Here is a 15,556-nt window from a genome sequence, read left to right as displayed (position 1 = left end):
ATATACATATACACACACACACACATATATTTCTTACTTTATGAAAATGTTATTTCTGTAGAAAAACAAGAAGCAGTAAACTTACTACAGGACGAACTAGCTAATGTGCAAGACCGTTTGAATCTAGCAAAACAGGTAAGGTCAACAAATGCGATCTTTTAATACTATCCTGAAGGCATGCAGGCAATTGGTTTAAATAAAAAAAAATCAAGTAGCTTCATTCATTTTCATGACAGCAGGTCCCATAGGGCCATTTGCATAACACTATCATCACATAAATAAAAATTTTAGTGCAGAGCAGTGGTTTTCTAATTTATTTTAGCCGTAGAACTCCTGATTCAAACAAGGTGTTAACTCAAAGCTAGTAAGTAATGCAAATCAAAGCCACCCTGAGATATCACCTAACCCCAGTGAGAATGTCCCACATCACAAAGTCTTAAAACTGCAGATGCAGGCGTGGATGAGAAGGGAACACTTTTACACTGCTAGTGGAACTACACACTAATTCAACCTTTTTGGTAGGACCAAAAGAACCTTTTGAGTTCTTTGAAGATTCTCCATAAATTTGGAATCCTCAAGGAGATTCCAAAGAATCTGTGAAGATTCTCCATTGAAGAATCTATGGAGAATCTTCAAAGAACTCAAATTAGACCTTCCATTTGATCCTGAAATCCCATTAGTAGCTATCTACCCAGAAGAAAAAAGATCATTTTATCATAAGGACATTTGCACTAGATTGTTTATCACAACTCAATTTATAGTTGCCAAAATGTGGAAACAATCTAAATGCCCACCAACCCAGGAATGGATTAACAAGCTGTGGTATACCATGGAATACTATTCAGCCATTACAAAAGATGGAGACTTTACATCTTTTGTATTAACCTGTATTGAATTGGAACACATTCTTTTTAGTAAGCATCACAAGAATGGAGAAAGAGGAATCCATTGTACTCAATTCTAATATGAAGGCAGTAGATGATCTAATACAAGGTGGGGGGGGGTAGGGGGATGAGGGAGCAGGGAGAGGAGAGGAGGGAGGAAGGTGTGGGGAGGTCACGATATATGGCACACCTTGGGGGTAGGACACAATTATAAGAGGGACTTTACCTAACAAATGCAATCAGTATAATGTAATTCTTTGTACCCTCAATGAATCACAAACAGTAAAAAAAATGGATTAATAAAGATTGAATAAAGATTACAAATTAGCCCTAAGGAAAAAAGAAAGCTAGTAAATAGAATGGTGGCTAGACCAGAGCCCAACCAACAGCAGTCCTTCATTAGTCCTTCTGTGGGCTGCAGAGACCAGATGGACCATCTCTAATCCATGTCACAGTTGAGGCCTCTGAAGGCTGGGCTTAGATTTGATTATTCATTGAGCTGCAAAGTAACTGCCAGATCTGGGCCTCCATCTTGTCGGATGTTGAATAGAGCAGATCTTTCATCTTTGTACTTTTGATGATCTTCCTAAAGGTAATTCCCTATTGTCCTGTGAGAATAGTGCTATAATTTGAATTTCAAAGAACCTCAAGCAAGTTCTGGAACTCAGTTTCTGCTATGTAAATTAGGAATTGGGTTAGACATCCAAATTCTCTTCTGCTTTAAGATTCTGTGTTTCTAAGACGTATAAAACTTAAAATCAAACTAGTCACTCTTTTAAAAATCTTAAAATCTCAGATTCTAGTGAATATTTTCTGTGTGGAAAACATGGTTAACTTTTTCAAAAATCCTTAATTTGATTTCTTAAGTATTTATTTTCTGAGTTTTTGAACCTGTATAAATATTTCAGTTAGTAACAAAACCAGACTTTAGATTCATTTCCAAAAAGAATTAAGTCTTATTCACAATTTTCCTACTCTTCTGAAGAGTCCTGTGAGATTGGTGATACTTATCCCCACCTCAGTGACAGGGCAGCCAAAGCTCAGAGGAACTGAGTTTCTTGCTGAGATTTTGACAGCTTTTGTCACCTTATTTTTTTAGGTACTATAAAGAGGAAAGCTAATTAAATTAGTTCTGAATACCTTTCCGTAAGTTTGTTGAGGTATAAAGGTTATGGAGCGTTTATGCTTCTCTTTGTGTCAGACTTAGTAAATATGGGATGGTACTGGCCACTGCTAGTAAAGATGGCTTTGTTAGCAGTTTCAAGTTGTTCTTTCACCTAAAGGACCTGCTTCACACCACCAAGCATCAGGATGTATTGGTTAGTGAGCAGACCCGGCTCCAAGATGACATCAGTGAATGGGTAAAGAGGATTGAACACTGTCAAAAAGAAGGGGAGACAAAACAACAACAACTTCAAGTGCTTCAGAATGAAATTGAAGAAAACAAGCTCAAACTAGTTCAACAAGAAATGGTACTATATGCAATTTTATATAAAAGGAGGAATTTTATTGCTCATGTGAGCATTTGGCTCTGGCTGCCTGTGGCTCCCTTGGGATTCATACCCATGGATCTTTAAAATCAGAACATTGGCCCTTTGCAGCTTCAGTCCCTTCCTCACGTGTTGGCCAGATAGTTTCCAAGCCCCAGCGTGATCACCTTGCAAGGACTGTCCCTGTGGGCTGTTTTCTACTTCCTGTTGAACTGGAAGTTCATGTCCATGTCCATGAAGGTGCCCACATTTGGGAAACTTGAGTCTTTGCAATTTTATGACTAAGGTTATTCTCTATTAAGATGCTGCAGAAACTCCAGAAAGAGAGAGAAAGTGAAGAAAAAAAATTAGAAGCCAGTAAAGTGACACTGAAGGAACAGCAGTACCAGCTGGAAAAGGAAATAATAGAGCAGAAAAGCAACTTGGACCAGATGCTCACAAAGGTGTTGGTGGCTGAAGAGCGTGTCAGGACTCTGCAACAAGAGGAGAGATGGGGTGAGAGCCTGGAGAAGACACTCTCCCAAACCAGTAAGTATTCTGGACATACTTGGGGAGGGGTGTGTGTGGCTGTGCTGATTGTCTTGTAAAGCATATAATAGAGACTCAGGCCCCAGCCAGAGCCCAGAAAGGAGGCAGAAGAAGCAAAGCAGGTCTGATAGTCTAGTGCAAGATGAGGAAATAGGTTCAGAGAAACAAAGGGAATTGGTGTCTCTATGGAAAAGACATTTGATACTGAGACTGATGAGCAAGTGTTTTTACTCTACCATTTGTCTCCTTTGAGAATGCTATCCCAAGGAAATGGAACATTAAGGCAAAGAACTGTGAAAAGATGCTCTGAAGAATATTATTTATGAGTGTGGGAGACAATGATTCATTTCATCTCAGCCAGTCAAAAAACAATATTAGTAGTTCTTCTGTCCATACTTGACATAAATGTAGGCATTTGACTTTGGGCCAGTATACCCTTTCTGGAACCGTATGTAAATAGAGCTGACATGGAAATCCAGGATAAGTGATTGTTCTTACATCATAAATGGTTTTTTTCTTTCTTAGGCTTTAGGGCTCAATAATACTCAGAAACTGTTGTGGACCTGGGGATCTGAAAGGGTTATTCCTTTTCCCAGTGGAACTCTTGACACAACCAGACATAATAAATTCCTTATGAAAATGAAACTAAATAATTAGCTGAGTTTTGACTATGACAAAAGTCATGAAAAATAAAATCTGGGCAAGGTACTACTCTAAATAGGGTGATAAGAAAAATCTCTTTTTAATATCACTTTTATTTCTAAGCACTCTTTGTTGAGTACTCACTATGTACCAGGTGTTTGCACACATGATTGCAATTGAACATCAGGAAATACATTTCTCATCTATAAAATGGGGCTCATGCCAGCATGGGAATCAGCTCCAAATCATGTACTCTTTCCACTGCACTGCCCCCTGTGAAGGAGTGTCCCTCTTTATTAAATTCAAGGTTTATAAAAAACATTTCAGTCCATTCCATGTTCCACACACCTCGGTATTCCTTCTCTGTTTACTCTCATTGTTCTAAGAATTGAAAGGGAAGATGGTAGCTGTCACTTTGGGATCAGGCCCTCCAGGAACCAATTACTTGAAGAGGCACCTTTATCTGGGCCTTTTTCAGGGACTTTGGTGTGGGTCAGAGTAGGCTTGTAAGACTTGGGAATGGAGGAAAACACCTGAGTAGGTGGCATGTCACTATTATGTGGTCTACCACAAGGGAAGGAAAGCACTGCCCACGGCTGGCCCAGGGCCTTTGGCTGAGTCTACTTAAAATGCTCATTTCAGAACGGCAGCTTTCAGAAAAGGAGCAGCAATTAATAGAAAAGTCAAGTGAGCTGCTGACTCTTCAGAAAGAGGCAGACTCTATGAGGGCAGACTTCAGCCAACTGCGGAACCAGTTCTTGACAGAAAGAAAGAAAGCTGAGAAGCAGGTGACCACTCTGAAGGAAGCACTTAAGAGCCAGCGGAGCCAGCTGGAGAAGAACCTTCTTGTGAGTACCTACCTGCTGCCCTGGCAGTTTGTGAGGAAGTGATAAATGTAAATTTTTAAACTGCAATACCAACTCAATATAGAGAAAATAAAACTACTCAACTGTTGTTATTGATGTATTTATGCATGGTTTTTTCTTGAAGCTGATGGTAAGTTTTGCTTGAGACTGAGCCATGCCCCTGGGGAGCTCTTTCTGGCTGGCTGGCTGGCTGAGGAGACTGTCACATGAATAGTCAGTGTCAGCACAAAGTCGTTAGCACTTTCTTCTAGAGAGCCTCTGCTGACACCTGCACTGGGAGGGGTGGAGGCGTGTTGGAGAAGGCTTCTTTCTGTAGATGTTTTTACACATCTATAGTCAGTGCTTAACAAATTTTTTGCATCCTGCCCCTTTTGGCCAATATTAGATTTAACCGTCATGTCATCCTAAAACCAGGAAGCTCAATCTACCATACTTTCATCCCTAAAATAGATTTGGGAGGCAAAACTCAGTTCAGAACAATGTATGGTGGGTGCTGGCAATACCCCTAGAGCAGTGATTTTCTTTTTTTTTTTGGAGGAAAGAGCCTTTATTACAGTAAACAGTCACCTAATCCAAGGTAAAAACAGGCATTTTCCAGAAAAGATCAGGGCTGCAGTTTATAGCAAAAGTTACCGCTCAGATGCCCAATGTGAGAGCAGTGATTTTCAAACAGCATGCAGGTGTGCCACGAAAAATTTTAAAGATCATTAATTAAATTATTTTCAAAAGAAATTCAAAGCATAGTAAGTACATTCTTTTTCTAACTCATTTTTTGATCAACATAATTTAAATGTGCCATGGAAGATTATAGGTTCAAGTGTGCCGTGAGTTAAAAGTGGTTGAAAAACACTGGTCTAGAGGAATTCACGGAGCCCTGTTGTGTGAAAGGAATGTTTACATTTAAACCATGTGTGTTTCCTGAAAGAACTAGTAATAGGCAACTGATGATACAGAAGAAGATTGTAAAGGTAGAATACAGATGTCTAAAATTTAATTCTCTTAGTAGTCCGTGTCAGTGATGGTGGGTAATTATTGTTCCCACTTTACAGACAATTACTGGAGACTCAGAAAGGGAAATTAATTTATTATCAGAGGTAATGATTCAGACCTTGGGGTAAAAGACTCTTAACAGATATTTACTCCCAGCTATACTCTATCTGGCCAGTAAAGGGAGATAGAATTATCTCCAAAGTACAGCTAGAGAAGCTGAGACCCAGGTGGGAAATGAAATTATGGAGATAGTGAGTAAGCCTGCAACCCACACCACCACATGTTACATCTCAGAATTGTTTTCCTCCTCCTTGCTAGGAGCAAAAGCAAGAGAACAGCTGCATGCAAAAGGAAATGGCCACAATCGAACTGGTTGCCCAGGACAACCACGCGCGGGCCAGGCGTCTGATGCAGGAGCTCAACCAGATGCAGCACGAGTACACGGAGCTCAAAAAGCAGGTGCGTGCCCAGGAAGCCCCACTGCTAGCCTGGGACAGAGGCCTCCTCACACACTCTCACCACCCTCTGGGCTCAGGCAGATTGTATCATAACAATGGAAAAGCAACCATATGTTCAATACTAATTTGGAACTAGTAGATGAACAACTGAAGATTGTATTGTTTTTTAATATCTCTCATGGAAATTGGGAAAAGTTGATTATAAAAATGTTGTTTAAGTCAAATCTGTTTTTTCAGTCTTAAAATTTAGAAGTGCACCTCCAAAAGAAAAAAGTATTGTTAAAAATATATACTTTTTTTAGGCCAGGTGCAGTGGCTCACACCTGTGATCCTAGCATTCTGAAGGGTCAAAGACAGGATGATTGCTTGAACTCAGGAGTTGAAGACTAGCCTGAGCAAGTGTAACACCCCATTCCTACTAAGAAAGAAAGAAAGAAAGAAAGAAAAAAAAATTAGCCAGGGATTGTAGCAGGTACCTACATTCCCAGCTACTTGGGAGGGTGAAGAAGGAGAGGAGGATTGCTTGAGCCTGTGAGTTTGAGGATTGCTTGAGCCTGTGAGTTTGAGGTGGTTGTGAACTAGGCTGACCCCATATAACTCTAGCCTGGGCAGCAGGGTCTCAAAAAAAAAAAAAAAGGCCAGGAGTGGTGGCTCAGCACTCTGGAGTTCAAGACCAGCCTGAGCAAAAGTGAGACCCCATGAAAACAGCCTGAGCAAGAACGAGACCCCACCTCCACTAAAAATAGAAAAACTACCTACGCGTTGTGACACACACCTATAGTTACAACTACTTGGGAGGCTGAGGCAAGAGGATTGCTCAAGCCCACGAGTTTGAGGTTGCTGTGAGCTATAACACCACAGCACTCTACCCAGGGCACAGAGTGAAAAAAGAAAATGTATATACACATATATATATACACACACACATATATATACTTTTGAAAACTTTTGAAGTTTGACGAGATTTTTATGTTAGTTTTTCAAAGGAAAAAAAGTTGACTTGGCACCCTATAGCACAGTGGTTATGGTGCCAGCCACATACACCAAGCCTGGTGGGTTCAAATCTGGCCCAGACCAGCTAAACAACGAGAACTGCAGCCAAAAAATACCCAGGGGTTGTGGCGGGTACCTGTAGTCCCAGCTACTTGGAAGGCTGAGGCAAGAGAATTGCTCAAGCCCAAGCATTTGAGGTTACTGTGAGCTGTGACACCACAGCACTCTACCGAGGGCAACATAGTGAGACTCTGACTCAAAAAATAAAAAAAAAAAATTAAAAAAAATAAAAGAAAAACATTATTCTTTAACATATTTTATCACATCGCAAAAAACTATGTTGAAATGTTAGATTTCACAAACAAGTTTATAGAAGCCAACCTCCCAACCTGCTCCCCAAGCAAGAAAGACTCCAGGGGAAACCTTTGATAGCATGTAATGTAACCAGGTAGAGAACATAAAACCAGCACATGCTTGAACTCACAGAGTCTCCAATCCGAGATGTCCCTGGTGTCCTCTGGCCTGTGGCCATCCCCTTAGCCTTGCTATGCTGTATTCTTTGGATGACCCCTTGTGGGCCCGTCCCATTTCATCTGTGGTTCCAATTCTCCACCCCCACCGCATACATATACCTACCCTTAGTTTAAGAACAGTTAACTTTTAAAAAAATTATTTAAAAGCCATAGTTCTGGCTGGACACGATGGCTCACACCTATAATCCTAGCATTCTGGGAGGCCAAGGCAGGTGAAAACCTAGAAGGAGAGCGCACAAGTATGAGACCAGCTTTAGCAAAAGCGAGACTCCGTCTCTACTAAAAATAGAAAAACCGAGACCAGAAGATCTCTTCAGCCCAAGAGTTGGAGGTTGCTGTGAGCTAAGATGCCACAGCACTCCATCCAGGGTGACAATTTGAGACTCTGTCTCAAAAAATAAATAAGTAAATAAAGGCCATAGCCCTGGGTAATTTTAGATGCCTTTGCAAACTTGGTAGGACAATTAGCAGTAGATATAAATCTAGTATCTTCACTAGGCTCTTTATGCGTAGAGCGGCATAGGACAGTCTCTGAGGTATCAAACACAATCTGTAACACTTTAGGAAATCTCTAAACTGCTCAGATCACCAGATTTTTCACCTTTAAAATGAAAACGTGATTATTTCAAAGGCCCCTTCGAGCTTTAACATTTATAATCCAGATCACTTATGACTTGTTCCAATAAATGGCATTTTTTTCTCATTTGGAATTTAATTATGATATTTGCCAATCGCTACTTCTAAGGTGCTTCATATAAATTCTCAGTTCTCACATTTTTGAGCAGAAGGTATTTATCTCCATGTATAAATGAGGAGGAACAGAAGTTAGCTAATTTGCCTTTAAGTCATGCTGGAAATGTTTACTGGAAGTGAAATTGTTATCCAGCTCTGCCTAACTCCGAAGAGATTGATTTCTATAAGGGCAGTGCCTGTGGCTCAAAGGAGTAGGGCACCGGCCCATGTGCCGGAGGTGGTGGGTTCAAACCCAACCTCAGCCAAAAAAAAAAAAAAAACCTCTTAAAGACTTGCCACACTGAGATTGATTTCTATAGAGTAATTCACATTTGAGGAACCTTTTGCACATGTTTTTCTAAATGGAAGTTGCTGCAATCAAAATGATTAAACTTGTTCACTTGGTAGCTTGTAGATTTTTGAGTATTTGAAAAATTACAAGTTTTTACAGTTCCAGTAAACATAGTAGTTGCTATTTGTAGGTCTTTAAATACACAGCACATTAAGTACCTCAATTCCAAGTAAGTCCCAGAGTTTCCACAGTGGTTGTTATTTGAGTCTGACTCACTCTTTAGATGGAAAACCAAAAAGACTTGGAGAGAAGACAGATGGAAATCAGTGACGCAATGAGGACGCTTAAATCGGAAGTGAAAGATGAAATCAGAACCAGCCTGAAGAATCTCAACCAGTTTCTTCCAGAACTACCAACAGATCTAGAAGCTATTTTGGAAAGAAATGAAAACCTAGAAGGAGAGTTGGAAAGCTTGAAAGAGAACTTTCCATTCACCATGAATGAGAGACCTTTTGAAGAAAAACTGAATTTCCCCAAAGTTCACATAATGGTAAGCATTTATCATGCTATTCTCTGGGCCTCATAGGATAGCCCACTTCCCCCAGTTAACATATTGCTGATTGGTCACAAGTTACCTGGCAACATGCATAGTTTCTGTGTAAAACTGCCAGTCAACAATATGTTAAGCTAAAAAGCAGATTTGGGAGTGCTGTGATAGGAGGGAAAGGCTGGTTGGCTCCCAGTTGTGGTATTTGTTGACTCACTAATGTCTCTCTCTGAAAAAGGATGGGCACTGGCGTGGAGAAGCACTCCGGGAGGAACTGCGTCACCGTGAAGATCGACTCAAGGTTGCCCTTTAAAACAAACAAACAAAAACAGTCAGATACTCCGCACATTGGGGAGAGAGGGGTTAATTCCTGCATTTACATGCTGCTCTCACATTCACACATTCAGACTCCTGGCCATTCTATAGATTAAATGATTGAAGCTCAGAGAAGTTGGCATCACCCAGTTTATAAATGGAAGTCAGTGTTTAAAACCATGAACCCTGGTGTTAAGTCCATTGTTCTTAAACCTGTGTGATGCTGCTTTACCTCAAGTAAACCTAAGTATTTGGGGCAGGAATTAGAGACACAATGGCAAATTATAAGGATATCACAAGCCAGTGGTTGGGGGAAAGACTGGGAATACTAGAAAAGTAGGCTGACCCATTAGGTAAGTATTTGGCTTGGAACATGTTGAGTTTGAAGGCCTTAGGAGACATCCAGAGAATGATATCTAAATGTAGGCAGGTGAACATGGGAGTGTAGGATTTCGGAGTTAAAAGAGTATAGGAGAAAGGAAACATCTTAGGGAATGCCTGAGAGGGCACAGTGCTGCAGTATTAAGTAGAGCCCTGTGACATCCAACAATTACTGTCTCCAGCCACGTGTGGCTATTGAAATTTTAATTATAATTAAATCAAATTTAAAATTCAGTTCTTTAGTTGGCACATTTCAAGTGCTCAATAGCCATGTGTCTAGTGGTTTTTTAGGATTTTTTTTTTTTTGAGACAGAGTCTCACTTTGTCGCCCTTAGTAGAGTGCCATGGCGTCACAGCTCACAGCAAACTCACTCTTGGGCTTAAGTGATTATCTTGCCTCAGCCTCCCAAGTAACTGGGCCTACAGGTACCCGCCACAGTGCCTGGCTGTTTTTTTGTTGCAGTTGTCATTGTTGTTTAGCTGGCCTCAGACCAGATTCAAACCCACCAGCCTGGGGGTATGTGGCTGGTGCCTACCCATTGAGCTACGGTAGCTGCCACGTCTAGTGGTCTAGAGGTTTTTGACAGCCAGATATAGAACATTCCCATCATTGCAGGAAGTTCTGTTGGACAGTGCTGCTATAAACTTTTAAGAGAACCATTTCAAGATTACTTCAGAGGGAAAAGCCAAATTGTGTAGGGTGAGGATCAAACCATAGTGAGGAGACACTGAAGATAATCAAGTATAAATTAATCTTCTGTCTTGGCAGACAAGGAAGAAAGAGATGAGGCAGTAATTGAATGGGGGAGCAGGGGATGCAGGAACATCCCCTGTGTCAAGAACAGGCTGAATAAAATTCCCAGTTAATATAGCACAGAATGGTAAAGTTCAGGTACTTTAAGGCCAGGGTATCCACCTGGCACCTCATATAATCCGCATTTTCAGCAGACTTTCCTAATTTATGTTAGATTTGCCTATCAAATGTTAAATGGGAGAAAGCTGAGTGATACGCAGTTCTGATATGTTTTTCCTGTGTAAAATGCTAAATTTTATCATAACACTTTTCAGGCCCAACTTCGACACTGTATGTCCAAGCAAGCGGAAGTATTAAGTAAAGGAAAGCGGCAGACAGAGGGCACATTACACAGTTTGAGGAGACAAGTCGATGCTTTAGGGGAATTGGTCACCAGTACCTCTACAGATTCAACATTGTCACCCAGTCTGTCCCAAATGGAGTCTTCCCTTGCAGAGGATTCTCAACTTGGACAAAATCAGGTAAGAGGAATCTCTTAACAGAGGTTTTACTCTATTACATGAAAAGTACTTGAAAGGAATAGGGTGCATTATCTGGGCAGGGCTGTCTAACCTTTTTATTTTTCATTGGAAAAATAAGAGATGTCTTGGGCCACCCATTAAATATACAAACACTAACAAAAGCTGATGAGCAAAAAAAAAAAAAAAAGTCTGTACATACTTTTTACAGTATCCAACACCACAGGTAAGCAAAACAGACCTCAAATAATCTGCATGCGGCCCGCCTGCCACAGGCTGGACACCCCTGATAGAGGATATGCAAGATATAGATATGCCACCTTAAACTCTGGAGGACTTGTCTCAGCACACACTCTTTTTGTGGTCCCTGGGAAAACTAGAATAAACTAGTTGGTAGATGTAGAAAGAGGATAAACTGATGGCTTAGGAAAGAAACTAGAACTGGAGATGGAAGACCTGGCAGGGATGTAGTTAATTGTACTTTTAATGTCCTCCACTTCTGGGTTTCCTTATTTTCTACTTTTGTCAATATTAAGAGCTTAGACCTGTGAGGTCAATTTGAGTCTAGTTTAGTCTGTATCTTTTGAATGCAGACCTATGGTAGGGCCTGTACAAACCTTGAGTTTCACAACAGTTTTCTGTGAAGAGTTAAATAAGGTTAATAATGATCATTTAGGAGGAACATAAAATACTCACGGAACTGGTAAATGCTAACAGTGTAACTGTCAATATAATAGCTTCCATTTTTGAGTGCCAACTATGTGCACATACTACATTTTACATATATCATCTCATTTAATCTTTACATTCTGGGAGGTAGGCATTATCCCTTAATAAAAGGAAACTGTGTAAAATGATAAATGCCTTGGTCAAGGATATATCAAAGACAAAAGCAGAACTTAAGGACTAATCTGTCTTACCACAGAACAGTATAATGGTATAATGGTTGAACCACAAGCAATATTCAAGGACTGTTGCTTCTTCAATATACCAAAGTCACATAGCTAATTATAATAGCAGCAGAGCCAAGATTTGAATTTGATTACCGTAACACCCAAGTCACATAAAGATCAAAATCATCATGGGCCTCAGGACAGGGTTTAAGACGGGCACTTTGGAAGTAAGATAGCCCCAGAGTAGTGAGAAAAAAGTGTGCAGGAGTTTAGGGGTCAGTTAGCAGTTCAAGGTAACAGCAAGAAGAATTCAGGTGCTTTAAAGGCAAGGCACAGGCTCCGTGCCTGTAGCTCAGTGGTTAGGGCACAGGTCACATGCACCATGGCTGGTGAGTTTAAACCCAGCCAGGCCTGTTAACAATGACAACAGCAACCAAAAAGTAGCTGGGCGTTGTGAGGGGCACCTGTAGTCCCAGCTATCTGGGAGGCTGAGGCAAGAGAATCACTTAAGCCTAAGAGTTTGAGGTTGCTGTGAGCTGTGTTGCCACAGCACTCTACCAAGGGCGACACAGTGAGACTGTGTCCCCCCCAAAAAAAGTGCTTTACAGTTTGTAAAGTTCCTAGAACCTATTAAATGCTCAATAAATGAGCATTATAAAATTCTTTCTTGCCGGGCATGGTGGCTCACGCCTATAATCCCAGCATTCTTGGAGGCTGAGGCTGGTGGATTGCCTGAGTTCACAGGTTCGAGACCAGCCTGAGCCAAAGCAAGACCCCAGTCTCTAAAAATAGCTGGGTGTTGTGGTGGGCGCCTGTAGTCCCAGCTACTTGGGAGGATGAGGCAAGAGAATCACTTAAGCCTAAGAGTTTGAGGTTGGCACTCTACTAAAGACAACATAGTGAGACTCTGTCTTAAATAAATAAATAAAGGCAAGGCACAATGGGGTAGTGGTGAGGTTGTTAGAAATGTTTGTAAGTCTGGGTTTGTAATCCAGACCTACACAGGATAAAAACCTGAACTACATTGGAATTAGGGAGCTGGATTCTAACATTATTATCTCCCCTTTTCAGAGCTTCTTACTACAGGTTCTACAAAGTCCATCAAAACCACCAGATGGTTACTGACACTGATGGCAATTCCCAGCTTCCTGCTCACAGGGTATGTGCTACAAAGAGATCTTTTAACATGCATTTTCAATCAGAAGATCTTGAATTCTAGCAGTCTTAAGAAAAACTTTTAACTTCTTCTGTCATAATTTTGTATAGTGATTCACTGGAAAACATTTTTCCAAAGAAGTACTTAAATATATACTCATGCTATCACTTAATTGTTAATTTATCTAAGACTGTTTCTACGTTATAAGAATTTAATTCATCCTTTCTACTTCTCTTACTGCAGGAACACGGCTCAGCCAGATGAGGAATACTGTATTACATAAATTTATCTGAGGAATACCTTCTCCACTACCTCACTAACTTCATAATTGGAATGCCACTTGGTTTTTTGCCAAAACTTCTGTAGTTTATTTTGCTGATAACGTTAATGCCAAGGGATTTGAGTATCACCTTTACATGTGGGAATAGTTGTATACAATTTAAACCTCCTAGGTGGCTGAGGATTTTTTTTTCATCTTTGGACTGTATTTTTACAAAACCAATGTTGATTTTAACTGCATTATTTTTATCTATAAACTGGTAAACCTCATTACAAAGAAAAAGAATGTACCTAAGCCTCTTTTCATTTACATAGTGTCAAGTTATTTAATTCTTCTATAAATCTATTTTTCATAAGAAAATAAAAGATATAATCAACTTGGTCTATCATCTGACTTTATAATATTCATCAAATTTTTACCTGATTCAAAAAAAAAATCTTTCAAGTATTTTTTCCATCTCTTGGAGGTTGAAGTATGTTATCAATGAATATATGCATATTTATGATTTATAAATATCTGTTATAAAACTATTACATTTCAGATGCTTGTCCTCAGCCAAAAATACTCTTTGGCGGAAAATTAGGAAAACTTCCTATTTTAAAGAATGTGACCCAGTGATAAATTCAAATTGTGTTCATATGTTTAAGTTTTTGAACTATTATAATTAACAGTTCAACTCTACGATGTGTACATTTTTTAAAAAACAAGAATAGCAGCCAGGTGCAGTGGCTCACACCTGTAATCCTAACACTCTGGGAGGTCAAGGTGGGTGAGTTGCCTGGTATCAGGAGTTTAAGACCAGCGTAAGCAAGAGTGAGATCCTGTCTCTACTAAAAAATAAAAATAAAAAAATAGAAAAACGAAAATAGCCAGGCGTTGTTCCACCTGTAGGCCCAGCTACTCATGAATCCGAGGCAAGACAATTGCTTGAGCCCAAGAATTTGAGGTTACTGTGAGTTATGCCACCACGGCACTCTACCAAGTGAGACTGTCGCAAAAAAAAGAAAGCAACTGTTGTTACTGTTTGTGGCAACAGAATTACTTCCAGGGAAGGGGGGTAAATATGGTAGGTTTTAAAATAGTTCCAAGAACTCTTTTCTAGGCCACTAGACAGCTTTTCAGCCACAACAGGCATTATACCATGTTACTACAGTACAGAACAGCACAGTGAATGCAGTAATCCCTCATCACTGAGGTTTATAGTCCTAAAAAGTTAATGGTCCTACAACTGGACCATTAAGATATGGGATAAACATAATTACAATAAAGACAATGAAAATGACATATAATTTATTAAATAGTAAAACAAAACTTGTCTATAAATTTACATTTTTTTGTTTTACTTAAGTCTTACCAAAATGCTTACAAGCCTGACCTATTTACAATTATTGACATCCTTCAGGGATGCAATTTTATAGGCCTTTGTTGAAAGAGGGTACAGTATCTTCCCTCCAAACTGCCTGTGAACCCTCTCTATACTCCCTCATGAACAGGAATGGAAAGTAATTATTTGTTTTTTTTCTTCTATTGAAAGGAGTGAATTGAACCATTCGTCTATAGAAAAAAGATCACAACAGTGGACATATGGGCAAAAAAGTACTCAAAAACTATGTTCTCACAGAATTAGAGAAGGGAGATGACATATAAAGCCAAATACCTGGTTTCAAAAGATATCCAAAGGGATTTTACTACCTCTAACTAGTATTCTGCATACAATACCAACCAAAAAAAAAAAAAAAAATCAAGTTTACTACATCAAACACTTTATTATCCATGAAAAATACTTGAACATTGTACTGGAATGTCTAATGCATAAATAGTACCAAGCACCGATTACTAATCAGAGGGCCTCCTCATAGATGTGAGGGCAACAAGTAACCCAGAAAAGCAGGTGACCCACACAAGCAGTAAGTTCTTACGGATTAAAAATTAAAAGAATTTCACATCATCTCCAAAATGTACTGCCCAGTGTCTGGCAGACAGATGTTACAATATGACAATTTGCTCCTCTATCTTTGAGCACCCAAGTTTATTATAGGGGATTACACATGTAAATAATAGAGTTTGGCCCCATGTACAAAGGAGAACACTATCAGCCATCAAATGAAAAAGGCTGATTAAAACATTGCAAGGGGGATGCAAACACAAGGATAAAACTGTAGCTTAATTACTTAGTGATGTGGTTCTATATAGTACATATGTAAACCTCTCTTTATTACAATGAATAGGACAGTTCTGCAATAAAAACTGACATGCCAAACAACTGCTGATCTGAAGAAAATAAACCCTATTATAGTTCAGAAA

At 39.7% G+C, this 15,556-nt stretch overlaps 1 protein-coding gene across 2 annotated transcripts in view; it reads left to right on the top strand.

The window, feature by feature from the left end:
- Positions 1-14,105, top strand: part of CNTRL (centriolin) — a 110,617-nt gene extending 96,512 nt beyond the window's left edge. For both annotated transcript variants that reach the window (XM_053564020.1, XM_053564029.1), the window contains exons 35-44: positions 62-135; positions 2,168-2,356; positions 2,677-2,902; positions 4,187-4,392; positions 5,719-5,859; positions 8,692-8,958; positions 9,194-9,256; positions 10,720-10,926; positions 12,888-12,975; positions 13,216-14,105. In XM_053564020.1, coding sequence (XP_053419995.1) covers positions 62-135; positions 2,168-2,356; positions 2,677-2,902; positions 4,187-4,392; positions 5,719-5,859; positions 8,692-8,958; positions 9,194-9,256; positions 10,720-10,926; positions 12,888-12,941 — 1,427 coding nt within the window. In that variant the 3' untranslated portion in view covers positions 12,942-12,975; positions 13,216-14,105. The remainder of the gene's footprint in view (positions 1-61; positions 136-2,167; positions 2,357-2,676; positions 2,903-4,186; positions 4,393-5,718; positions 5,860-8,691; positions 8,959-9,193; positions 9,257-10,719; positions 10,927-12,887; positions 12,976-13,215) is intronic.
- Positions 14,106-15,556: the final 1,451 nt, after the last annotated feature.

Source organism: Nycticebus coucang, chromosome 2 (assembly GCF_027406575.1).
Source record: "Nycticebus coucang isolate mNycCou1 chromosome 2, mNycCou1.pri, whole genome shotgun sequence".
NCBI classification, from domain to species: domain Eukaryota; kingdom Metazoa; phylum Chordata; class Mammalia; order Primates; family Lorisidae; genus Nycticebus; species Nycticebus coucang.
The sequence above is the reverse complement of the archived record's forward strand: the minus strand, read 5'-3'. Positions and strand labels throughout refer to the sequence as shown.